At 37.9% G+C, this 27102-nt stretch overlaps 1 protein-coding gene across 6 annotated transcripts in view; it reads left to right on the forward strand.

Annotated features, from left to right (window-relative positions):
- LOC149316523 (uncharacterized) overlaps positions 1 to 27102 on the forward strand; it is a 69546-nt gene that overhangs the window by 29416 nt on the left and 13028 nt on the right. For 4 of the 6 annotated variants that reach the window (XM_089515737.1, XM_089515740.1, XM_089515739.1 and 1 more), the window contains 34 exons: positions 148 to 192; positions 320 to 364; positions 623 to 667; positions 2359 to 2403; positions 2589 to 2624; positions 2807 to 2842; positions 3031 to 3066; positions 3489 to 3533; positions 6428 to 6472; positions 6792 to 6824; positions 8553 to 8594; positions 8727 to 8768; positions 9341 to 9382; positions 10908 to 10943; positions 12809 to 12850; positions 13813 to 13851; positions 15175 to 15207; positions 15470 to 15496; positions 16996 to 17034; positions 17723 to 17767; positions 18699 to 18734; positions 18917 to 18952; positions 19314 to 19343; positions 20245 to 20280; positions 20534 to 20569; positions 21781 to 21819; positions 23524 to 23565; positions 24215 to 24253; positions 24464 to 24499; positions 24606 to 24641; positions 25392 to 25427; positions 25601 to 25645; positions 25954 to 25995; positions 26750 to 26821. In XM_089515737.1, coding sequence (XP_089371863.1) covers positions 148 to 192; positions 320 to 364; positions 623 to 667; positions 2359 to 2403; positions 2589 to 2624; positions 2807 to 2842; positions 3031 to 3066; positions 3489 to 3533; positions 6428 to 6472; positions 6792 to 6824; positions 8553 to 8594; positions 8727 to 8768; positions 9341 to 9382; positions 10908 to 10943; positions 12809 to 12850; positions 13813 to 13851; positions 15175 to 15207; positions 15470 to 15496; positions 16996 to 17034; positions 17723 to 17767; positions 18699 to 18734; positions 18917 to 18952; positions 19314 to 19343; positions 20245 to 20280; positions 20534 to 20569; positions 21781 to 21819; positions 23524 to 23565; positions 24215 to 24253; positions 24464 to 24499; positions 24606 to 24641; positions 25392 to 25427; positions 25601 to 25645; positions 25954 to 25995; positions 26750 to 26821 — 1359 coding nt within the window. The remainder of the gene's footprint in view (positions 1 to 147; positions 193 to 319; positions 365 to 622; positions 668 to 2358; positions 2404 to 2588; positions 2625 to 2806; positions 2843 to 3030; positions 3067 to 3488; positions 3534 to 6427; positions 6473 to 6791; positions 6825 to 8552; positions 8595 to 8726; positions 8769 to 9340; positions 9383 to 10907; positions 10944 to 12808; positions 12851 to 13812; positions 13852 to 15174; positions 15208 to 15469; positions 15497 to 16995; positions 17035 to 17722; positions 17768 to 18698; positions 18735 to 18916; positions 18953 to 19313; positions 19344 to 20244; positions 20281 to 20533; positions 20570 to 21780; positions 21820 to 23523; positions 23566 to 24214; positions 24254 to 24463; positions 24500 to 24605; positions 24642 to 25391; positions 25428 to 25600; positions 25646 to 25953; positions 25996 to 26749; positions 26822 to 27102) is intronic. The other 2 variants (XM_089515743.1, XM_089515742.1) reach the window with 2 other exon arrangements.

Raw genomic sequence — 27102 nt, forward strand, 5'->3', positions numbered from 1 at the left:
CTATCTATCTATCTATCTATCTATCTATCTATCTAAAAATAAATAAATAAATAAATAAATAATGACTAGTTTCTGCTTCTAAAAATAGCAAGTAGCCTTTTAAAAATATATTAATATTTTTGCAATTAATAACTGTATTCTGTACAGGGTGGTCAAAGTGGATCATACGGTAGCAGCAGCCAATATGGACAGGTAAAATCCTTATAAGAGGATTAATACTTATTTCTGCTCCTGAATATGGAAATATAGCTTTTTTCAAATATATTAAAGAGATGCTTTTGTAATGATTTCTATAACATTTGTAATGTTCTCTGTACAGGGTGGACAGAGTGGGTCATATGGCAGCAGTAGTCAATATGGACAGGTAAAAACACTTGTAATATATATAATATATATAACACATGATAATATATATAACACCTGCCCCCCCTCTCTCTCTCTCTCATCTATCTATCTATCTATCTATCTATCTATCTATCTATCTATCTATCTATCTATCTACCATTAAATAAATAAATAAAATAAAAATGGCTAGTTTCTGCTTTTAAAAATAGCAAGTAGCCTTTTAAAAATATATTAATATTTTTGCAATTAATAACTGTCATAACTGTATTCTGTACAGGGTGGTCAAAGTGGATCATACGGTAGCAGCAGCCAATACGGACAGGTAAAATCCTTATAATATATAATACATAAAGAATTAATGCCTTAGTGATCGATAATGTACATAAAGAAAGAGAAGACAAAACTGAAATAAGTACATGTTGAGCGTCCTTTTTCCAGAATTCTAAAATCTGAAGAACTCCGAAATCCAAAACATTTTTAACTACAACTCAAGTAACTTAGGGGCTAAACAGACTGGCACTAAACATTGATATCAGGCTGAAGTGGGGGCATGGCGACTGCACGCCAGCCAGCCTAACTCTTCCCTGATGCTGGTGTCATGCCGCACACCTGACTGCATGGCAGGCAGTGTCATGCCATTTCTTTGGGGTAGCGTTTAGATGCGCTGCACCAAAGAATTGACGAAAAGCTGTCACCGCAGTGGCAAGGGTGGCTTTAAAAAGGAGCAGCATTATGCCATTTCTTTTTAGAGTGGCAAAGCACTGGATTGGGCGCTCAGCGTGCAGTTGCTGCAGGCCTGATCCACTCCTTTGAAGCCATCAGCGGAGCCCCTTAGTACATTGTTGTTGTGTACCTTTAAGTAATTTCTGACTTACAGTGACCCTAAGATAACCTGATATGGGATTTTCGTGGCAAAAATTGTTCAAAGAAGGTTTATCACTGCCTTCCTTTGAGGCTGAGAGCATCTGACCTGCCCAAGGTCATCCAGTGGGATTCATGGCTGAGCTGAGAATTGAATCTTGGTCTCTAGAGTTGTAGTCCAACAATCAAACCACTATGCCAGTGATGGCAAAACTTTAAGGGGCAAAGTGCCCAAATTAAAAAGCACTCTGGCACCAGGTATTACCGGTGCTGAGTGTGGGACCTCTGCCTTCTGGGGGGGGACTTCCAGGGTCGGACTTCTTACCCATATCCTCCTGGCCCTGTAGTGTCTCTCCGGAGACAGCTGAAGACCCAGAGTGGCAAGGGGCGGGGGGAGAGAAGCAAGCATGTGCCAATTCCTCCTCCTCCTGCCCTATAGCCTCCTTGGCCTTCAGCTGGCTCTCCAGATTCAGCTGAAGGCCCAGGACAGCAGGGAAGAGGAGAAACAGGCATGCACCTGTTCTTCTTGCCCCTTTACCTCCCTGCCCATCCTCTTCTCTGCCATCCCAGGCCTTCAGCTGTCTCCTCTTCTTCTCCCTTCTCCCTGTCACACCCCCTCTTCTCTGCCATCCTGTGCTTTCAGCTATCTCCAGGGAGGCAGCTGAAGACCAGGGAGAGTGGGGGGAAGTGGAGGAACAGGTGCGTACCTATTCCTCCTCTTCCCCTGCCCGTCGGTCTCTTCGCATACCCTCCAAAATGGCTTTGCATGCCACAAATGGCATGCGTGCCATAGGTCCGCCAACATGGCACTGTGCCATGCTTGTTAGGAGGCAGGCAAGAGATGTGAAAATCTGAAATGGTGGGAATCCATGCCTCCTGCCCTTTCACAGATCCTCAGTCTCTCTCCAGCCTCATTATGTCTCGTTACGTCTATTTAAATACACACATTCCAAAATCCAAAAAATAAAATAAAATATTAAAAATCTCAAATACGGATTACTTCTTGTCCCAAGAAATACTTCTGGTTCTAGCATTTTGGATGAGGGTTACTCAGCCCGTATAATGCTTATTTCTGCTCCTGAATCAAGAAAGTTATTTTGTGCAGATATATTGCAGTGTTCTTTCTGTAATTAATATGTGATTTCTTAACAGGGTGGACAAGGTGGATCATATGGAGGCAGCAGCCAGTATGGGCAGGTAAAAAAATCATATATAATAAATATGTAATAAATCCTTTATTTATAATCAAAAGTATTTACAGATACACATAAACAAAATTAAAATGAGTATTCATGTTTATTTCTCCTGTAGAATCTAGACAGTATTTTGATGCAGATATATTAAGGTGATCCTTTTGTAATTAATATGTAATTTCTTTATAGGGTGGATCATATGGAGGCAGCAACCAGTATGGGCAGGTAAAAGAAATCATAATAAATATGTAATAAATCCCTTATTTATAATCAAAAGTATTTACTGATACACATAAACAAAATTAAAATGAGTATTCATGTTTATTTCTCCTGCAGAATCTAGATAATATTTTGATGCAGATATATTAAGTTGATCCTTTTGTAATTAATATGTAATTTCTTTATAGGGTGGATCATATGGAGGCAGCAGCCAGTATGGGCAGGTAAAAAAAAAATCATATATAATAAATATGTAATAAATCTCTTATTTATAATCAAAAGTATTTACAGATACACATAAACAAAATTAAAATGAGTATTCATGTTTATTTCTCCTGCAGAATCTAGATAACATTTTGATGCAGATATATTAAGGTGATCCTTTTGTAATTAATATGTAATTTCTTTATAGGGTGGATCATATGGAGGCAGCAGCCAGTATGGGCAGGTAAAAAAAACCCAAAAAACTTTTACTATGGGGCAAATTCAATCAACCTGCCATATTCTCAGGTTCTTTATCCACAGATTCAACCATCCACAGTTTGAATTTTTTTAAAAAAATATAAATCCCAAAAACCAAACCTTGATTTTACTATTTTATATATGGGACATAATTTTATTATGCCATTTTATTTACTGAGACTTGAGCATCCATGGATTTTGGTATCCACAAGGAGGGGGGGTCTTGGAACTGAACCCCTGCAGTTACCAAGAGCCCTCTGTATTTAATAAACGTATTGGTTATGGACAGTATACAAATAGCTACAGAAAGCAAAATGCATGTTTATCTGTATTTCTCCTTCTGGATATAGAAAATATCTTGTTATATTAAGGTGATCCTTTTGTACTTCATCTGTCATTTCTGCACAGGGTGGACACAGCGGATCATACGATAGCAGCAACCAATATGGACAGGTTAGAAATATTTTGTTATGTATATTATTATTAATATATATGTGTAATATGTTGTTGTGTGTCTTCAAGTTGTTTCTGAGTTATGGTGACTTTAAGGTGAACCTATTGTGGTGGTTTCTTGATAAGGTTTGTCCAGAGGGAATTTGCCTTTGCCTTTCTCTGAGGCTGAGAGAGTATGACTTGCCCAAGGTTTGAACCTGGGTCTCTAGAGTTGCAGGCGAACGTTCAAACCATTACACCATGCTAGCTCCATATGTAATGTTATCATAGTAGTATATATTATACAGAGAGGTAGGCAGTTACATTCCATAGTTTCATTCTTGGGTAAGCTGTTTTGAGGGGATGGACCTAATCAGAACAAAGCTCTACTGGATCAGATTGATTTTCTGAAACTCAATGAGTGCATAGGCCTTATTTGGGCACTGAAATACCCTTGGCTGTCATGTGAGGTACCATAACTCCTATTGGGAGAAGACTGGACAGAGCATAACCCATTTAATTCGCCATCCTGATTTGATGGCTTCCAACTTATCATGGTATCTTTCTGGAGTGTGTTGCTGTGAGTTCATACCTGGACTCATACTCAAAGCTGGGTTGCTCATTTCTAGAACGAGAGTTCTGGGGTGGGGGTCTGAACGTGTGGCATTTTCACTTCTTTAAGCCTCTGTTTTATTCTCCATAACATTTACTCAAAACCACTGAGTTTGGTCATTTGTGATATGTATTGTCACCAGAAAGCCAGTGGCATGGAGCTCTCTTTTCCTTCTCTGTACAGCCAGGTGTGGCTGCTAGGCTAGTTGTATCTGCTGCTGCAGTGCACTAATTTCTAACACACTGTTCTGTAAAGGGTTACAGTCCTCTTCTAAAACTGGATGCATCAATTGGAAGCTTCTGTTATCCAACTATTTATAGCCATGGTTGTATCCCAGTTGTTCTACAGTTCTCAGTTATGTGCTTACAATAATTTTGACTCTTTTGAAATGCTGCAGACTAAATTTCACAGAAGTGTACAGTTGACCTTCCCCATTTGTAGCTTTGATTTTCTGCAGATTTGATAAATGTGTTCTCTCTAGGAATTTCCAGTGCAATTCTGTCAAATGTTGACCATTGAGTCATGCCAGAAGACCTAAAGATTCCTAGGGGAAAAGCTTTTCTATTCATTTGTAGGTCCTCCAGCACGATTCTATGGTGAACTTCTACTTGATGCTGACCATTGCTAGAGGACCTAGGGATTTCTTGAGAGATGGTCTCTCAGGTTAAAAAAAATAGTCTGTTTTATTTGCAGTTTTTCCACTTTCATGAGGCTGATGCACCCTAATCCCACCTAATATGAAAGGCCTACTGTATTTAACATCCTATGCTGTGTACCCAACACAGCCTTGCATCTTGAGGCAAACCTGACCTCTACTGAGGGCTGTGCCTCGATTCTTATGATCAATTACTTGTTAAGCCTCATTTTTTCCCAATTGAACGGGCTCCTCTAATGCTTGCCAATGGCTTTCAAACCACATGGGAAAAGTTAATTTTTTAAAAACAGACTTCCATCTAGCACTTGGCTATGGTAATGTTAAATCTTTCATCAAACAATGAAGAGTTACAAAATCACTTGTAGACATCTAATACCCCATTATTGGAATTACTAGGAATGTTTTGGCTGCCCCAATTATTTGACAAATTTCCTAGCCATGTGGGGCTGTGGGGTTATGAACAAACCTTGGGTTTAGGTAAAGTGTTGTGACTGAATTTCTTTTATTATTAAATGTGAATTTTATGTGTTGATTGTATTTCATGTTATGGACCTTATGGTAAAAACCATCTCTTTTTTTATGATAGTCTACGACTGCTATAAAGTATTGAAATTGAAATAGATTGGGAGTGCTCTTGAATTCATCCCTGTCATTAGAACTGGGATGGGGAATGTATCGCCCTCTAGATGTTGTTAGATCACAACTCCCTCATTCCTGATACTTAGTGTTATTGACTGGGGTTGATGGGAACTGCAGTCCAAAGACATACACATTAAAGGCTTAAGTACTTCTTTGACACAGAGCACTTTTTACCAATGTAGGATTATATTATCTGGAGGTGGATAACCTGGCTAATTGAAATAATCCATGCTTTGGTAGCTGCCTCCCTCCATGAATTACTGTAAATCTGTTGCATGTGGGTAACCTTTGAAGGCAGTCTGGAAACTTCAAGTGGTGCAAACTGTGACAATGGCAGTTTTACCTGAGACAATGCTTCAGATTACACTGCTCCCTTTTCACATTCACTGCCATACAGTTTATTCCAGGACTCAATTCCAAGAGCTGGTTTTGGCTTATAAATTTGACATAATTTAAGATCCCAGTACCTGGTGGAATGCCTCCTCTCCTAAGTGACTGTTCATACTTTAACATCATCTGTGGGGACCCTCCTTTCAGTCTAAATTTCACAGGAAAGCTATGGGAGAGAAATTGTGGATTTTAAATTGTGCTTTTTCATTTTTATGTCACCCCAGAGAACCATATTATTGGGTGGCTTTATACAAATGTAGTAAATAAATAAAAATAAATCTGTCTAAGCTGTACTGAATGTAGTAGGACACAGATATCATTCCTGTGGCATACATGTTTATTTGTTTGTTTTTGTTTTATTATGTTTGTCAAGACATGACAGTGGTGCAGAAGACATTAGTACTTCCGTTCTGAGCAACACACACTGTAACACAATACTCCCAACTCTCTGAAACCAGTCATCTATTTTCCACATGAATCAGTCCAAAATTCAATTGATCTTTCTGTAACTTTTCATATGCTTCTACTCTTCAGTTCCAGGCTCCTGATTCTATGATATTTAAGGTGGTTTTCTCATGAGATGCAATAATTTGGTTCTTTTCTCTCCCTTATTGGCAGGGTTCTCAGAACAGTGGAAGTTACAGCAGTAACAGCTGTGATGGAGTAAGTGGTCTTTTTGTAATGTACTCAGCCCTTGGTGTACTAATTATTACCAAATATTACCCCTTTACATATTCTGACATATAAACCCTGTTCTAGTGTTTGCTGCAAATAGTGTAGAGGTGCTCACATTCCTGTCCTCAGTTATAGTCCTACACATTTTCAGATGAACACCTGAACAGAATTATAATGTCCCTGGTGATAATAGTGGCCTTGAGAAATAATAGCTGTGTTTGGATTTCTGATAATTTATGGCTTATACCAGTAGTGTTATTAATAGTAACAACAATAAATGTTCACATTTTCCCTCTCCTCCATCTAGGGTGATGCTTCTACTTATGGATCAAAAGCTCTGGTAAATAATCTTTCTTTATGTTATTTTAAAATAACAGTGTAAAAACTATCCTATCCGTTAGAATTTTATGAATTTAGTCAGAAGGCTAAAATTGTTTCTCAGGTCTGAATGCTGCAGTCACCCACACTTTCAATAGCTCAACGTGTAGTTAACTTTCTGTAGGCCACCATTACAGACCATTCAGACTGCAATGTGAGAAGTATGCTGTAATTCCTATCCCTACAGGATTGGATTTCTTGCAACTATGTTTACCATAATACTTGCCTTATTTCCTGATATAAGGTGTTATGGGCTGAGAAAAAGAGAGTGGTGACATTTTTATATGGGCTTGAAGTGAAGCCTATTGAATAAAAATAACAGGGCTAAATGCAGTATGTAGAGAGATCTTGTAGCACCTTTGAGACCAACTGAAAGAAATAAGTTGGCAGCATGAACTTTTGTAGGGCTGAACGCAGTTGTTATTCAAGGAAAGTAGATCCACTGAAGTGTTGACTTGGCAAGTTCCCATTGATTCAATTGACTTCTCTAGTTGGGACTAACAATTGGGTTTAAGCCACAATCACTTGTAATTAAGTGATCTCAAGTGGTATTGCTTGTTATACCACAAGACTACTGCATAGCCATACAATTGTTGTTGTGTTATTTTAGATTGCATGTTATATTGAGATCATTGCACACTTGCTATAATGCTCTTTCAGATTAGTGCAAAAAAGTGAGAACTCTTACAACACAGATCCATGATTATTACTGGATTTTGGCTCTTGAAAGCTGCTTTTACATTCACTTAGAGGTTGCCCAGTCTCTGTAGAAACCAACCAGTGTGAACAAAGGAAGCCATAAGATACTTTAAGCAGTTGGCCAGTAATCCTTCAGATATCATGACTCTGTAGGCTATTTGCCCACTCTCCATTCAGATCTCTCTAGTGTCTTTACTTACTATTGGCTCTGGATGTTCTGAGACATGTATGGACATGGCTTCCTTTTAAAAACAGTGTTCTAAAAGCCTTAATGTACTAGCAAGGTTTATATATGCTTCCTCCTCACATCCTGTGAGGAGAAGAAGGATGACCAAGGTCTTTTGCAGTCCTTTCATAGGTTGTTTTGTTGTTGTTGTTTTTGCTGCAATGTATATTTGCATTTTAAAAAACAACCTCTAGGTGAGAATAGAAGGTTTCTGATGGTGTTTGGAATCATCCCTGAATCATCTGGAACAACAGAAATGTTTTCCGGTTATTTAAAAAGCAAACAACCTGTGAATTAAATCTACAAATACAGCATCCAACAGCAACATTTACTGTCTAGAGACCCCCATAGTCTAGAATCCATGCTGACAAAAATGCTTTTATCAGAACATTATTCCATCACACTTGCTGACATTATGCTAGTGCGAAGCTGGATATAGGCTGCAATCTGTAGAATTGTCTTGCACAGATCTCCCATAAATCAACACTTATATAAATTCCCTTGGTTCACTGGATCCATTTTAGTTGACATGAACAACTGGATCTAAACCTAATACAGTACTTTGTGTCTACTGTTATAGTGGCAATTAGGACTCAATAAGCTTTAGCAAAAATGGAGTGGGATGTAATGTGAAGCATGTGGCTATTGGGCTATGTTCACTTGAACAGTCACAAATTGTGTGCACATGGTCTAGATTAGATAAGATAGAAGGCCATTATATTTTCAGTTCATTTTATTTCATTCCACTTATTTTTTTTTTAACAGAGCTCAACAAACTGCAGAGGCAAAAGGGATCTAGCAGCTCAAGTAAGTACTCTCTCTTTTGCCACATGTTGGATTTTCTTCAAATAATTTTCTATAAAGCTTCTATTTATAGATATAAGAGTACAGAGGATTCATTCAACATCTTAATTTGGTTTTATGTTTTCCCTTCTACAGGATACATATAATGATTTCATCAGAAAGATTCGTGAAAAAAGAGTAAGTGTTGCACTGCCACCTCTGTAACTTCAGCTTTAATCCTGATTGACAGTGATTTAATTGGGGAAAGACTAATGCTGCTGTGCTCTTTTTAAAACAAATGGATTTGTAAAGCCATATCAATAGGATACATATACAACTGTTATTATCTCATATCGAATAAATAACCACAGTTTGGATTTATTTGCCTTGACAAGGAATTTTGGCTTCTTCCCACATCCTTCATCCACTATATTGAGTCATGGCATCATTATCAGCTCTAGTCATTTCAATACACTCATGATCTTTTCTCTGACTTTATAATTATTTTTATTTGATTTTTTAAATTGTGAATGTGTGCATACCCATCATTCTTTCAAGAAGTTCAGGTGCACCTACAAACGATTATATTATTTAGGAAATGCCCATCGGTGACATTGAGCTCCTCAAGGCAGTTTTATCTGGCCCCATCAAATTTCCATAAAGTTATAGCAAAGCATAGTAGTAGAAAATGTGTTTCCCACATAGGAAGCAGTGTAAATCATAAGCATAAATGTATCTAGGATTAATACTTAGCTTTCCCCCTCCCCTAGGCTCCATCTCATGCACCAGTAAGAAAGACTCGTAGTGAAAAAGTAAGTGCTGTTCGTATTTCTTTCCTTGGCTTTTGACCATCAGTGTCTCCTGTATTACTGATATTTTGTTAGAACCCAGTGTCCTTTATAAAATTAGTTGTCATTAAAATTAAAAGCAAAACCAACAGCAATAGAAACACCAGTGCTATTCTACATGTTATAGAGAAAAGGAACTTCTTTCAGCCTGAGGATCAAATTCAGTTTGAGGAAGATTTTTGGAAGCATACTTCAGTGATGCATTGAGCCAAATGCAAAAGGGTGCAACCAGAAATACCAGCCTATTTTGGCTTAAAGCTTTTACTAGCAGTATGAAGCCTTCAGCGAGGCATTACAACTTTTTTGATTTGGGAAAACAAAATATTTAAAAGTTGGGAAATCGACCAATCACGGTACCATGCAGTGGCCATGTGGGGAAGCTCAGGAGAATTCAATTCTCATTGGAGAACCTCCAGATTCACCACCAAGATTTAAGGTTCCCCACCCCTGCTGTAATATTATTTGAGCCCCAAAGAATTGCCTTTACAGCACAACCATTTCTGATTGCTTATTGTTCGGTTTATAATTTAGGGGGTACATTGTGGTTATTCTTAAGAAACTACTTCATATATGATTGCCACTTCTTTACTGGGCTCCCAGTAGTTGTTGGTGCATGATGAACCATATATCTGACACAATTAAGAGCCTGTCCCTGCAAGATTTTCCACTGGCCTTTGGGCAATAGCTCAGGTGAACAAGTGACCTCAATATCCTTGTGGTTCTATAGTGGAAGTAGTATGGCCCAAGACTGCACAGTTCCAGAAGTATGTTTGTATCAAACAAGAAGTTTAACTTGGAGGTTATATCTGTGATCTTCTAGCAAGGTTAATATTTTTAAAGAGATAGGCAATAGTGATAGCAATAGTAAGTACATACTAGTCTCAGTATAAAAAGAAGGATGGGAAGAGTGGAGGAGCCTTGTGGCAGCTTTAACATTCATTTTATTTTATTTTCACCTTTCATGGGTTTTCAGTTCACTTTGACTGCACCATTGCAGTGGAATTAGTGTAGTTTAACATTGCTTTAACTGCTACTGATCAGTGCTATGGAATTTGTAGTTCTGTAAGCCATTTAGTCTACTTTATTAGAAAGCTTTGATGCCACAACAAACTAAAAATCGCAGGGTTACATAGGATAGAGCCATGACAGTTAAAGCTATGTCAAACTGCATTAATTTTGCAGTACGGTACAGCCTTAACCCCATTCATTCAGTAATTACTTGAACTCTGAATATTGTACTCCATCAATGTATCTCAGAAAGTGAGTTGATATTTTTGTTTTCTTTATTTATACCTTACCTTTGGTCCAAAACTAATTCTAAAAGATTCTTTAAAAAGTGCCACGAAATTACTCCTTCATTCCTCATCTTTGTCATAATGTTTTACACACAGGCCAAAGGGCTCCTTGGTATTATACATATTTATTTGTGGGATTTGGGGGTTTGTTTAAATCATAGCAAGAGACTGACTTTTCTTTTGCTTTCCTACAGATTCGTGCTCTAATCAGAGCAATTCGAAGTGAAAAAGTAAGCACTGTACAAAATCATTGTCTTCATTTTGACCCTGAGTATTTGTGGCATTGCTGTTGTCTTAATCATCCAATAGTGAGCTCTGTTTAATATTTAGGTATGATGTTTTTGCTACTTAAGGCTGCTGCTGCCACAAACTAGAATGAATGTAGTTTGATACCACTGTAACTGCCATGGCCCAATGCTGTGGAATAGAAAGCGCTTCTAATTGTCTTGTAAACTTTTTAAAGTCAAAACTTTTAAAAAGTTACAGTTTTGTAAGCTATTTAACCTTCTCTGTCAGAGAGTTCTGGAGCCACAACAAAATACAGATTCCAGGATTTCATAAGATGGAGTCATGATTGTTAAAACAGTGTCACAACTGCATTAATTCTGGAGTATGGCAGTAGTAGCCGGAGATGTAGGTCTACAAGGAAATCTATGATATAGTGGGGAAAAGGCACAAATTACTAGAAATCAACCAAAGCTTCATCAGTCAATCAAAGCGTCATCAATTCAGGCCTTTTGTCTCTCAGCTACTTGGAACCAAACTACATGGGGCACTAAATGCATTACTGGCACTGCTCTCAGTCAAATGTTCTCAGTCACATGTGGGAATTGTTTGTTGAACAAAATTGTTGAACTAAAACTCCCACCAGTCTTAGACAACATAACGAGTGATGAAGAATTCTGGGAATTGTAGTTCTTCTTCTAGAGGCCAGGCAATTCCTTCTCCTGCTCTAAATAATTTATTTGGCGGGTGGAGTTGAGTGTGAACAGCATTAAGACTGTAGCATGGGATAATAGGGTTAACCCATTCCTTCCTGCTGTAGTCTCAATGAAAATCCATCACACACACACATACACACACACATACATCCCTGCTATTTACTGCAGGAGGGAAACTTTCATTGGTACCATGCAAGGTTTGTTCCCAAGCCGAATAGCTCTGAAAAGTCAAGAAAAATGTGCAGGTTTATTGCTTAAATATGTTGAATAGTTTAAACCAACCATGTTTCTTAAATGCGTATGAATAGTTGTACCCAGCTTATACAATGATTCCCTCGGTGGGGTGAACTCCCAGAAAAATGAAATAGGCAAAGCCAATGAGATGTGGTTGTAATTTCAGAAATTTCAGTACCCTGCAGACTTTTGCTGGGAAATTGCTTTACAGTTAAAGAAGCATAAAATTGTATCTCATCCTACTTGGTTATTGGTGAGAAGATAAATCTTCAGGCATGACAGAAATCAGGTTTCCATGCTATTGAGATCTTTTTTCTTTTGCCTGAACTTTCATAGAGGGGGAAGTCAGGTCTAATTTCCTGAATTAAGGTTTAAAGAGCCAGGACACATATATTTAGGTCTAAATCCAATGCTACTTTGTGGTAGGATCAATACTTTCTTCTCCTACACCAGTAGCCATCTGCAGAGCTCAAAACCTACTCCGGAGGGAGTAGAACTTTAGGGGACAGAGCAGGAAACTGAAGTAGAGAGGGAGAATCTCACCATCCCTTCATCTGGTAGAAAGAGCTTTGACCAGCTCTAACTACAATAGCCAGAATGGTTAGCAAAACCAGACATGCCAAAATGTTAAGGGACAGCATATACGCATTAACAAAAATAAATAAAGATTTATGAATGCAGTATATTTGGTAAACACCAATCCATGCAGCTATATTCTTCCAGCAACAATGGATATAGATTTCAGCCAAAAAAAATCTATTTATTTTAAAACATCACTTTCCTGCTGCATGATTCATCTTTATTGCTTTCAAATTGAGTCAATGGAGAAATGTTCTTCCTTTCAACCTCATTATTTATTCAGCATATCACTCATACAAGGAAATGAACTTGATTTTCTGAAATGTCTGGCTTTGTTACAGAATGAAACTTCTACTGCAGGAAGTATTAATGTCTATAGAGAGGTAAGGACATCCATTCCATTTTATTTAGAGTCTTTACTCCAACATATTTACCAGAACAGAGGCACTGAAACTACATCTTAACTGGATGTATTCTTAGTTAAAATCACTTTATTAATCTGTATCTCTTAATTTCTGTTATGCAACCAGCAGTGACATATATACTCTGCAGAGGATATATGACCCTCCCAATTCAGGTTCTCTCCTATATGCATCATTAAGGCTATCAGGACACCACTTTATGCAGAACTGATAACCAAGATTTGGGACTTGATAAAGTTGGAACTAACAGGGAAAGAACCTTTGGCTCTCTAGATGGCTTAGACTTTGATTTCCACAATTCCTAAACGTTAACTATACTGAACAGAGTCAACAAGAGTTATAGACCAAAAGATCTGGAGGGCTACAGGTTCCTTACTCCTGTTACAGAGAGCTGGGTCTGGAGAAGCCAGGAGTGGATATATGGGTAACAGCACTGAGTATATATTCTTGGACTAGGCATGTGCTCAAAGACAGCCTGATCTGTATTGCTCAAAATATGTATCTTGAGGGCACATGGCATCCACACAAAGACTAGGAATGCCAATCTCCACTTATTTTATTATTTAATATGCAAGCAAATGATTTCAAAATGTTTCTCACTGCAGTGCAAGATTGAAAGAGTTTGTTTGCAATTTTTAAACATTTTTTTTTTAATTTCAGGAGCTTTTGTGAAAAAAAATTGTTTACATAAAGTCCAATGTGTTTACATGGAAGACAATGTATTTTACACAAATACATTATTTTCCATTCAAAAGTATTATTTTCGCACCAAAACAAATACAAGGGGGAAAAATATCTGATTCAAAACTAATCTGTAGAGAATGTTGCTTTGATTCTATATGGCTTCTTCTCTCTGTAAGGCAGAGAAAATTCTCTGAATGGTTTTCATTTTCATTGACATAATGTGGTACTGCTTTCTACAGGGTGAAAACCTTGCTCCTAATGGGAACTATCATACAGAGGTAAGAATTTTCCTGATGTAGCAAGATTTTGGCAAGATGCTCCTTTAACTAGCTCTAACCCAAGAGTATTTGTAAAATACATCCTGTATATACTCATGTATAAGTCTAGAAATTTTAGTCAAAAAATTGACCCAAAAAACCTGGGTCAATGTAAATACTGTACTTTAACTCTTATCAAAAAGGGAACCATGCCCTGGTGAAAGGCCCAGAGATTCCTATATAAAACACTTCAGAGCTTATCACATAAACTTTAAAAGCATTTCAAGCCTCCCGGGCTGGAGCTGGGACATGGGATGTAGGCGGGGATTATTGCATGCTAAATTGCCACCTAATAGCCGCCTGCCATCAGCCCAGATTCCAGCTGTGCTCCACCCGCACTTTTTAGAAGTTGGAAAGCTTCCGATTTCTAAAAAGTGCTGGCGGAGTGCAGCTGGGACCTGGCTTGGACCCAGGCTGATGGTGGGTGCGATTAGGCAGCGATTTAGCATGTGATAATCCTCACCTCCATCTCGTGTCCCAGCTCCAGCCCGGGAGGCTTGAAATGCTTTTAAAGTTCATGTGATAAGCTCTGAAGTGTTTTATATAGGAATCTCTGGGTCCTCCAGTGCACCTCTATGGTCAACGTCTTCCAAAAGACATTCAATAGGATTCACCATTATCCATGGTCTTACATTTCCATGGAAAATCTAGGAGTGTATTCCCTGTGCATATGGGGTATATCACACATTACCATCCCAAAATTATTCCTATAGCCATAAGGACTGACAACTTTCAAATGAGATTATCTGGATTATAACATAAAATCTTGAGTCATGCAGAAGTCACTTCAACAGGAAGGCCTATATATACTTTCTCAATATTTATTTATTATTGTTTATTATTGGCCCTGTAAAATGGGTACTGGAATTTTCTTTTTCTTTGCTGAGGGTTGTAGCCTAGCATTCTCCTTGGTGTGCTAGCTTTCTCTGTGCACTGCCTCTTTAAAAAGTAGGCAGCAGTGAAATATGATTTTCCAACTTCATTCTGCGTATTTCCATATGGTACTGCTGTTCACAATGATGAGATAATAATTTACCAATCCAAAATGCTTCTAAATTCAAAGAATGTCTAATTAAAAAATCTTCTCTGAATACTGTAGCTTGATGGGATGGAATAATTAAAACACACAGAAAAAGAGACAGACATAGAGCTAAACAGTTCCTGATACAATTGGATAAAGACTGAAATATTGTTCCTGAAGAAATTTTCACAATTTTGCATCAGTCCTGTTTTGAAAAGATGATTGATTTTATAAAAAAAATACCCTTCCTTTATTCTTTACAGGATGGATCACATATGGCATTTGCAAATAACCGGGTAAGCAAGTTGTCAATTTGATTTTCAAGGGGGAGCAAAGATGCTTCTGTTTCTGTTACTCTTTTCAAATTCTTGGTCTTTCCTTCCTTCTTGAACTTCATGCTTAACTCCTGGCCCCTTTTCACTTTTTCCCAGAGAAGAGTAATTCAGGGAAATCTCTCAAGATGAAGGGGGAAAAACCATTAAAAATTGTGTGAAAAGCATATGCATTTTATCTGATTTTTTACCATAAAGATCAAACTAACCCTTGATATTTTTACAGGGAGAATGTGTTTGCCCTGGTGCACAGGTAACTATTATTACTTACTAGTAATGTATTGATTGTTTTCTCTGATCTGAACTTTAGCATTGTTGTCATATTGATTCACATGATATCTATTCACCCTGCCATTGGCTGATTTTTTCATTTAATGAGATCCCTTGAAGGAAGCAAAAGGAAATAATTGAACTTACATTTGACAACCAGGCTGTTATACAAATAGACCTAAATTGGACCTTGGGTTTTATCTGTACTGTAGAAATAATGCATTTTGACACCACTTTAACTGTCATGGTTCCATTCTGTAGAATTCTGGGATTTGTAGTTTTGTGAATTGTGCTGGTCTCCAGAGTCATAGTCGAACATTCAAACCACACTGGCTTTCTGCTAGTGCCTCACAAGTAGGATGAAGCCATGGCAGTTAAAGTGGTGTCAGATTGCATTATTTCTACAGCGTAGATGCATTCAATGTTAGGCCTTAAGCACATCTTGACTTATTCCACATATCTGCCTGTATCTGTGTAAAACAAATGGAGAGATCACATGTATATCAAATACTAAATATGAGCATTTTAAACATTAGTAGAATTAAATTACTGTGACTATAAATTTGAATCCTGTGGAACCACAATTGATGCCCATCAATAGAAAGAGATCTACTTGCCCATGTAGCTCTACACACACTTTGTTGACAGGATTGGATGGAATCTATACCATTGAAAAATTTGTAGTAAGACTTACAGTGATCCACACAATGCTAATTAATTCTATCCAGTGATTAAATGCAGGATAATTTAGGATGTTTAAATCCAGATTGTATTACAATGACTTTTATTATTTTGTGTAGGTGTGTTCTCTTCCTGCAGGAGTGGAAGTTACATTAATGATATCCTCCCATCCTGCTATGGAGCCCTTTCTTTTAAAGCAAAATAAAACTTTTACGACACAAAAGAAAGACACAATAAAAATAAACATAAACTCCTCAACCCCATTGAACAGGAAATTATGTGTCCTTCCTTTCTTACAAGGAAGAAATTTTATTGAATGGTATTTTCTTGTGAGATATTATAGAAAGGTTTTAGCCGTGGGAAATGGCATTCTCAGTTAATACACTCCTGAACTAAGTGCTGGGTGGAACTTCCGTTATAATTGTACTTGCTGCTGATCCCTTAAATTCAGCATCTCAGCAGCTTTGAAGAGCTTTGTGGGAGCAAAATTAAAAAGTTGGAAGGGATCCCAAGGGCCATTTAGTCCAACCCCTGCCTTCACTTCTCCAGGCTAAACATATACCCATCTCCCTAAGACACTCCTCAGAGGGCATGGTTTCCAGATCTATGTCTAAAATATCTTACAGTATATATGACACAGAAATGCAGAAAGATAAATTTTATGCTTCTGCCTGTTCCTAAATTAAAAGAGAATGTTATTTTTGATATTTTAAAGTAATCAGCATTTTCCTGCAACTCAGGTATTATTTAGCATTTAGCAACAATCTTTTTTTACCCAAGTAATAATTCTTTCCTATACAGGGTGGACAAGGTGGATTCAGCGGCAGCCAATACGGACAGGTAAAAATACTTTTCATATACTTTACACGTTACACATTGAGCCACCCTTCTCTGGATTTCCAAAATCCTCCAAAAACCAAAGCATTTACATGGATGGCTGAGATGTTGACACCTTTATTAACCTGTATTAATCTATGTCAGAGCACAATATAGCAGTAGCGTCACGAGGGGGGGAGGTGCAGGGTGCACCGGGTAATACCCCAAAAGGAGGGGGGGATACCCAGTCGGCTCCTTGCCTCCCGTAGGTGCTGCTTCACCCTCTGCAGGAGCTTCTGTGGGCTGTGCGGGTGCTCCTTGGGGCTATGTAGGTGCCACACGGGTGCCCCTCTGGCCTGCTCAGGTGCTCCTGTGTGCTCCCCCTCCCTGGAAACCACACTGGAAGCAGGGACGTAGCCAGGATTTTGGGAAGGAGAGGTCCAGACTAAGTGCCATCATTATAATGGGGCTTGGGTGCGGCAGTGCGGCAGCATGCACCATTCATTGTATCTAACGGAAGGGGGGATCCGGACCCCACAGACACCCCCCTTGGCTATGTCCCTGCTGGAAGTCCTGCCCCCCAGAAGTCCCACCCCCTGCACCAGGTGGTGTGGGAATGCCACTGCAATATAATAAACACAGAAACATAAAACTAAAAGAAATATATTCATTAATAGATTTCTTTTAGATTAATAACTGTCTTTTTACACAGGGTGGGCAGAGAGGGTCATATGGCAGTAGCAGCCAATATGGACAGGTAAAATTTTTCTTTTTTAAAAAATGATACACACACACACACAAACATATAATTTGTTCTGTTCCGGAACTGTGTGAAGTTCCAGCTTCCCCAAAATTCTTTTGGTATTGAACACTGACACATGTTACTATTATAAGTTTAATTGGTGGTAAATGATGCAGCAGATGATGCATGGCAGAGAAACATTCCAGCTTTTTTGCTGATAGTGTCCAGCATCCCCTCATAGCCAATGTTAAAAGTGGGCACCTAAACAACAAATTCTACTTAGTCTGTCCCCAATTAATGAATAAAATCCTCAGCGATGGCAATATAGGAAACCTGGGCTAGGGAAAGACTGATGGATGATGGACTCCCAAGGATTATATAGTGCAGAAACAAACAAACAAACAAAATGAAAGTGCACAAACATGACCCATTTTCTCCCAGGAGCTTTCAGAACTGTGCAAGCATATTACTGACAGAAGAAAATTCTCTCCCCGAGTTTGTTTCAAGCTTTTATATCTTTCTGGAGCCTCAAATAGCCAAACCAATGCAAAAGGTAATTTAAAATGTCACTGATACAAATTTGTAATACTAGACAACTTTAAACATTTGGCCAATGTGCTAACAAGGACCCTAGATCCATCTACCTAGTGGCAGAGGCCCAACTCACTACCTTAGTAATTTATATTGGCATTAAAAGAATACTTTGGCATTGTTCCGCAAATCACTTAGGCTGCAATCTTCTAGCACATTTATCTGGATGTAAATCTACTGAATTCAACAGCTCTCACTTCTGAATAGATACATATATAAGATGACACTGTATTTACATGTGTCTTCAACTAAAATATTATGAAATACAAAATATATTTCAGCCATAACAACTTGAATGTAGTATCAAGATATTATTATTATTATTATTATTATTATTATTATTATTATTTTGCAGGGGGGATCATCTGGCGGTGCCGGCCACTATGGACAGGTACAATTTTTTAAAAAACATATCATATATTTGGAGTGAGAAAAATAAAATGCTTATTCTTCTTTTGCCTTCTGATTTAATAAAGTTTTTAAAATATAGACATATTAAGGCAACATAGCATTAAAGCATCTTAGTGCCTCACTGATAAAATTTGTTTTGAAACAAATAATTTTTCATTGCAGGGTGGATATTATGGTGGCGGCAGCCAATATGGACAGGTAAAAACAATTTTAAAAATAAAGTACTTTTATACATTTATTTGTTTGTTTGTTACTTATAATCTTTTAAAATTGACTTGAATTCTAAGAATTCCAGAAGAGGGAACACACACTCAGCCAACTACCACACACCCTAAAATGTCACCTTCTTTGTAACACCTCAGCTAAAGAGGGTGCTATGAAAAAGGTGTCTTTCTGAAAGATGCTGGAGGCTGGTAACATGTAAACAGCAGTAAAATCCAGTATAAAGAGACATAGCAAAATACACATTTTAAGGCTTGTTATGCACTTAAACATAAAATGTGACTTAGGAGAGATTCATTGATGGATATTTAAAAAATAATGATTATTTTCTCTACAGGGATCATATGGTGGCAGCTCATATGGACAGGTAAGAAATGTTAATATATAGTATACAAATTCAGTATATAACAGCCATATAGAGTACTAATATTTATTTATTTGATAGTTTATTTGGATTTATATCCTGCATTTCTCCCAAAAATGGTGCTCAAAGTGGTTCCAAATAATATTAAATAAAGCAATAATATAAATAAGACCCAAAACAAGGGTGAGTATCAAAACATAGCTAAGCTAAAAGCCTAATCCGAGACAACTAAAAACACTTTTTTCAAAATCCTTAGAAAAGTACGAGGCCCAGCTGATAACAGTCACTTTAACTCAGTCAATTTCAAAAGCCTACCAATTTTTTTTAAATCATCCAAATGGATGCCATTGGAAAAACAAAAAGGCATCCTAGCTATTCTTAATAATGAGCTATAATAATAAATTTTATTCATATTTATGATGGATGAACAAAGACAGTTGCTTATTGCACCTATACTGAGGCAATGCCTGCTTCAAATTATAAGGGTTGTATCTGGTGCTGGACTTGTACTTGTGAGAGAGAAGAATCTAGTGTGAAAAGGAGCATCCCAAAAAATTGTCCCAAGAGCTATAAAATGCTCCAAAGTATCTCATCATTGCCACAGAGAATTACGGGAGGGAGAGGCCAGAAATCTCAGTATTATTGTGTCGTGTGGGACTCAGGTCCTCAGTTGTCTGTACTGCATGGATACAGTGGATCTGATAGTGACAGTCAATAAGCAGTTTTTATATCTACTATGTTTATAAATCTTTTCTGTATGTTCTGTTTATTTTTTCTTTGGGGCTTAGAAAATAGTTTAATACTGAGTACAGAAAAAGTTGATTTGTATGTTCTTCAATGTGGAACAGAGTTTAATGCAGACATACAATAATCCTTTTCTAATTAATAACTCTTTTCTGCACAGGATGGTTCATATGGTGGAGGAAGCCAATATGGACAGGTAAAAATTATTTTATAGTATATATTTAATATCTATATCTATACACAAGAGCAAGCTTGCACACACACATGCAGACATGCATGTACACACACACACATGCATACCATGTACATACAGAATGTAGCACATTAAATTAAACTTAATTCAACTCCTAAATACAGAACTGTTAGCAATGCCAAAATAATACAGCAATGTAGCATTTCAAATGTGTGTGTATGTGTCTGTGTAATATTTTTGTCTGCTTTGTGCACAGGGTGGATCGTATGGTGGTAGTTCTCATTCTGGACAGGTAAGGTTCTTTTAGTGTGAGGACCTAGTTCCTAGTATTATATGAACTCTTCTACTCAGGGCTTGAACCAATGTAGAACTGAATCCTTATAGGGTCTAGAAGAAATTTTCTGGAAGTATGGGCCAAAGACACTAGTCCTCACTTTTGTAGCCTCTGTAAATCTCTCTCTGCCCTACTGAATATCACTGTAGTGTTTGGGTCTCAGTATTTTCTCACTATATACAGTGCTTTCTGGACAGTGAGACTGGAAAGTGACAGCTTTCCTACATTCCTAAATCCCAAAATCTTTCAAAACATTCCTGGAACTTAAAACCTCCCCATGTATAGGGAGAGTGTTTTTTTTTTTTTTTTAAATCTCATGGCATATATTCCTCCCCAAAAGTAATCCCAACTGCAGCTATATTCTCTGACTGTTTTGGTAAGGGTAGCGATGGTACAGCCGCAAGTGGCCAGCCAAGCCTACTGCTATGGACCATCCCAACCTGCCATCACTGAATGTAGAAGTCCCTACATTCTGTATGAGTGCTCCTGTTTTATTTACCAGCTGAAATCACCAAATTTTTTCACCGATTTGACCTTGTTGTAAGAAGCCAGGGAAAATTGGAAGAAATGATAGAAGTACAGATTGTAGTAGAAAAGTATGTAGAGAGAGGGGCGAATGTGCGTTCTATGTTTACTCTGTTTCTGAGTGTGGAAAATACTGTAATGCAGATAATTTGGTGTTTCAGCTACAGTCATTTTTTGTAATTACCTGGAACTAATGAATCACAAGTAATGCAGTTAGCTGCAAATAGTTACTGGGAGGTAGTAATGGGGAAACAGTTTTACATTTTAAAAGTAACATAATTAAGAAACTAATAATTGGTTAATAAAAGCACAGTTACTTTACTGTAGAAATTAGTTTCTACAATTAACCCACATTTTGGAGACATTTTGATAGGTATTTTTCACATTTTGTGCCATTCTCTTATAATCTGAAGGTATTCTTTCTCAAAAAAAATTAAGGAAATAGAAAAGTAACAAGCAGTGCAATAAGTAATAAGCTATTTTGTCAGCTTTGTAACAAGTAATGGGAATGGGCTACCTTTCAAACATTGTAGTATGTAGTGGGAACAAGTTTCTTTTTCCAAACTCTACCAAAATCAACTGTTTTTACAACAACAACAACAATAATAATAATAATAATAATAATAATAAATATTTTTTAATAGGGTGGTGGATCATATGGTGGTGGCAGGCCCTATGGACAGGTAAAAATCACTTTAATGTATATTTTGTCTGAACTAGGTGTAGCAGGGCTGTGGAATGTGTCCCGCATGAAATGCTACTAACCTGTAATCCCCATTAACCTTAACTAGTCTGAGCATGGTGAGCCCTGCTGACAGTAATAGTGCATCAACATCTATCTGGATGGCAGAAAGTTCCCCTACCCTTCCTATCTAGTATACTATATTGTCTTTCTGATAATATTCAGGCTAGACTACTGCAATGTGTTATATACCTTTTAAAGTATCTTTGGAAAATTCTATTCGGATTAAGGCTGCATCCGCATTGCAGAGATAATCCGGGTGGACACCATTTTAACTGCTATGGCTCAATGCTATGGTATTCTGGGAACTGTTGTTTGTTGTGGCATCAAAACTCTCTGACAGAGAAGACTAAATGTCTCACAAAACTAAAATTCCCAGGATTCCATAGCAGTTAAAGTGGTGTCAACCTAGATTATTTTTGCAGTGCAGATGCAGAATCCTGACACTGGTCTGAACACATTTTGACAGTTTTAAAACAAAAATCTGCTCTAGTTACTTATCATCTTGGTCTGTAAGGGACAAAAGGCCCATCCCCTCCATTCTGGCAGCATCCTGTTCAGATGATGCACAGTCCAAACCCCAGTTCTCATGTGAATAGTCAGGACGTTTGGCACATTTAGCATCAGAACTGGAGTATAACACCCTTAACACAAATTTTAAAAAAATTACCTCTCAATCTGGATTTCTGGGAAGATCTGGAGCCTTCCAGTAGCTTGTTCTGAAGTCAGAATGAGATGCCCAGCCATGTGATTGTTGGCGGGTGCCTCACTATGACCTCAGAAGTGAGCAACTTGTGGCAGTGGTAGATACACCAGGCAGGTACGTAGCCAGGATTTTGGGAAGGGGGGTCCAGACTAAGTGCCACCATTATAATGGGTCTTGGGCATGGTGGCGCACGCCATTCATTGTATCTAACGGAAAGGGGGATCCAGACCCCACGGACCCCCCTCTTGGCTGTGTCCCTGCACCAGGTGGCTCTGAAGGACATGTGTGCAGACAGTCACCTTGATGCAGGAATAAGGGTCAGGTAGAATAAGAATAAATTTTTATTATGGTCATAGACCAGAACAAAAAGGCCAGGTAATGTGGGAAGGCTGGAGTAGCTCTGGGGCTAGGATACTCTGGGCTGCCCTGGAGTATCCTGGCCAGTGCAGATGAGGCCTAGGTATATCTGGACACTATTCAAAATGCTACTTAAGACTGGAATATTTGAATGCATGCTTTCTCTCTTTTCTGCCTGCATGAAATATACAGTCTGTTTCAGCACCCTTGTCTTCACTGATGAATTCACCTGGTGTTGGGATTTGAACAGTAGTGATGAGAAGTTGGTTTCATTCATTAAAGCTTTGAATTGTTATGTTATTGCTTCTGTTACTTGCTTTTATTTTCATTAGGCTGTGTATTTAAATTCTCTGGTTGATTTTTTTTTAATGATTTAGATTGATGATTAAATTTTGAATGGTGTATTGGTAGGTAGTTTAGAGATATTTCAAAGCATGCAAAAACAGTCAAAGGAAGACACAAAATCTTCTTATTTCTCTTATTTCTCATCCAGCATGAGGACACAAATGCAGTGAGCATGCGTAAGATTAATATGTATTTCAGCAACAATCTCTTTTTAAGTAACCATTATTTTCTTTATAGGGCACACAGGGTGGATCATATGGCAGCAGCCAGTACGGACAGGTAAAAATTCTTCTAATACTTAAACTAATACCCGCTATTGTTAAAATCTGTATGCTGGATATAAAAGTAAAATTAATTTATATTATTGTTCAGTTCCTCTTAAGGATAGAAAGTAGCTTATTATCAATATTTATTTATTTTAAGATTTCTATCTCTGTGGCTATATCTCCCAGGAATGCACACCAGCAAGGCATTTGGGCTGGGCCAGCTGTCCCCATTGCCATGGCCATCCAAATTGGCGGTGCTCCTCAGAGCAATGATGGTTGCTCCAAGAAGCTCTGATCACCATTAGAGTGATGGATAGGGTGAACAGCTGCTTTGTGGACCATTGGCAGACACTACCATGCTGTGTCATCCTCCATGGCAGGGATAACAGGATCTCTGGAGCCCATCTGCTAATTCACTGGGTGCCCTCTTGGCTGCAGAAGCCCACAGTTTGCCAGCCTTCTTGCTTTGCGTGGGACATACTCTGCTCATGGGAAGGCCTGCACTGAAACACTGAGATATATACAATAAAATAAAATAAGTGTTGTGGTAATCTCTGTTCTTGAATATTGAAACTGGCTTAATGCAGATGTTCTAAGGTAATATATTGTTTCAACAATAAACAATCCCTTTCTTCTAAAAGTAATTAATCTTTTTTGTTCAGAGTGGACCAAGTGGATCATATGGAGGCCAATATGGACAGGTAATTTTTTTTTTAAAAAAAGTATGTATATGATATACTCTGTACTTGCACAGAAAGAAATATAATGAAATAAAGACACATTTTGGGCTGCTTGCTGTTCTTTAATGTATAAAACAGCTGGATGCAAAAAACTACGGTACATGTAAACTATGATAATGTGTATTTTGGTAACAAACAATATTTTTTAAACAATAACTGTTTTCTGAACAGGGTGGATCATATGGAGGTGACAGCCACTATGGACAGGTAAAAACATTACACTTATTCTTTTCGCAAATACAGAAAGTAGCTTTAAAGAGATGTATGCTATTTCAGCAACAGTTGTTTTTAACTATTCACTTTTTTTGCACAGGGTGGATCTTATGGGAGCAGTAGCCAACATGGACCGGTAAAAACTTTATGCCTATTCTACAGAAGTAATTCTCAACTAATTTAATTCTTAATGGAAGTAACAATTTTCGCAATTTTCTTACCACTATAAAAACTATACAGTTTTCAAAGACTAGTTGCGGTTTGGGACTTATGTGCAGAAGCCACATTTTTTGTACAGAAAATAGCATTTTTGCTCTGTAGACAGCATTTTCAGTTTAAAAACTAAGTTATGTGTGGAAACAATATTCTTGGTGCAGGGTTTTGTGCAAAAAAACCCACTTGTACAAATTTTGCACAGAATAAGTTGTGAACTGCAAAGATTCTCATCAGTTCATGTTTTATCTCACCAGGGTTTCCCAACACTTGAGAAACATGGTGTTTTTTTACTAGTTTCCAAATGTTTTTAAAATATTATTTCCATCACTAAAGCATAATCTTGCTCTCAGAGACAGAAAGTAAGGTCCTGAACAGACAGGCCAAAATAAAGCTGCTTCGGGTCACTTTGGAGGTATGCTGTTTAAATGACACACGCATCTTAAGAGGCCAGAAGCTGTGCCAAAGCCACGCTCCAGTCCATAGGGCTGGAGCGTGGCTTTGACACAGCTTCCAGCCTCTTAGGACACATGCAGCATTTAAAAATCATACCTCCAAATTGACCCAAAGCAGCTTTATTTTGGCCTGTCTGTTCAGTCCCTAACTTGATAACAGATAAATTATTGTATTATGGCACAACATGTTTTTAAAGTAGCAATTGTTTTCTGTTTAGGGTGGATCATATGGAAGCAGTAGCCATTATGACCAGGTAAAACATTTAAAACTATATAATTAATAGGTGCCACATGTCATAGCAATAAGCAATATACATGGAAAAATATTAATAAAGGTTAAGTGTTGAGTTTATGCTGCTCTTAAATATAGAAAGTAATTTAAAATTCAGTCATATAATTTGTGAAGTAATAAGTGGTTTCTGTGCAGGGTGGACAGGGTGGATCATATGGTAGCAGCAGCCATTATGGACAGGTAAAACTCTTTAAATGTATATCATATCAATATTTCCTAATATAAACCAGTGGTGGCTTGTTGATTGAATTAGGAGAGGGTTAACCGTGAAATGGTGAGGGGAGACATTCCTCCTGCTCAGTCCATGATCCATCCACATAATATAAAATTAAAATAAGCCTATGCTTATGCCTTGAATCATGAGCTGGGAGAATGATGGGCTATAAATTCAATCAATCAATCAATCAGTCTCTCGATCTAAAAAAAACAGTTTTATACAAATATACTAAAGTAGGTCTTTTGTAAATTAATAACTGTTTTCTGTATAGGGCGGCCAAAGTGGATCATATGGCAACAGCCAATATGGACAGGTAAAAAATCTTTTTATAGTATAACTTATCTTGGCATAGTGATTTGACTGTAGGACTATGACTCTGGAGACCAAGGTTCAATTCTCAACCTGGCCATGAAGCCAACTGAGTGACCTTGGGCAAGTTACACTCTCTCAGCCTCAGGGGAAGGCAATGGCAAACCTTATCTGAACAAATCTTGCCAAGAAAACCCCATGATAGGCTCGTCCTAGGGTCCAGTAAATCAGAAATGACTTGAAGGCAGCCGACAACAACAACATTTAATGTAGAGAGTGGTAATATATGATACACAAAGAGCTGGAAAACATAGAATAACCTTTTCTGCTGAGGTATTGAGTAAATAACTTACAGCACTATCCTAAATGGGGTCAAGGAGAAGTAACCACCTCATTCACTTTCTTCCACCTTGTGTTGGCTTGAACAAAAGGCATTGCAAATACTCTTATTTTAACTTCTCCCTCTTCTTGAAAGTAGGATGGTGGGGGGGGGGGATATACTCGCTATAGCAATTCCAAATTAGCATAGCTGTAGTGTCTGATTTGGGCCTTTTTCAGAAGGATGAAGCAACTTTGGATCCATCCTCCCCTTGGACTGACTAGAGTTCCTTCCTTAGCCAAGGGTCTCTGTGCTAGGAGGAATGTGCTTTTACCCCCATTGTAATCCACCAGCTGGCAGATTTAGTGTTAAGATTGTTCATGTGTTAAAGATCTCATATTAAGAGCAAAATATAATTTTGAAAAAAAAATCTGTGTAGGGTGGATCATATGGCGGCAGCAGCCAATACGGACAGGGTGGATCATATGGTGGTGGCAGCCAGTATGCAAAGGTAAAATCTCATGTTATAGGTGGTATTGTAAACATGAACATGGACGAAGTTTTTTTTAATGGATTCCTGGCCCCCAGAGGTTTAATTAGAGGGTATTCTCAGTTTGAATGACAGCCCAGCCCAGCCCAGCCCCAGCATTTAGTCCACTTTAAAATGTGAATTGAAGATTATGTGTGAATTTATATATACTCTCTCTCTCTCTCTCTCTCTCTCTCTCTGTGTGTGTGTGTGTGAAGATGACCTAAGAAAACAACTCCTGTTGTTGATCTTAGAAATCCATG

This window comes from Sceloporus occidentalis, unplaced genomic scaffold, assembly GCF_023333645.1.
Source record: "Sceloporus occidentalis isolate IW3139 unplaced genomic scaffold, rSceOcc1.0.p SCAF_3, whole genome shotgun sequence".
Lineage (NCBI taxonomy): Eukaryota > Metazoa > Chordata > Lepidosauria > Squamata > Phrynosomatidae > Sceloporus > Sceloporus occidentalis.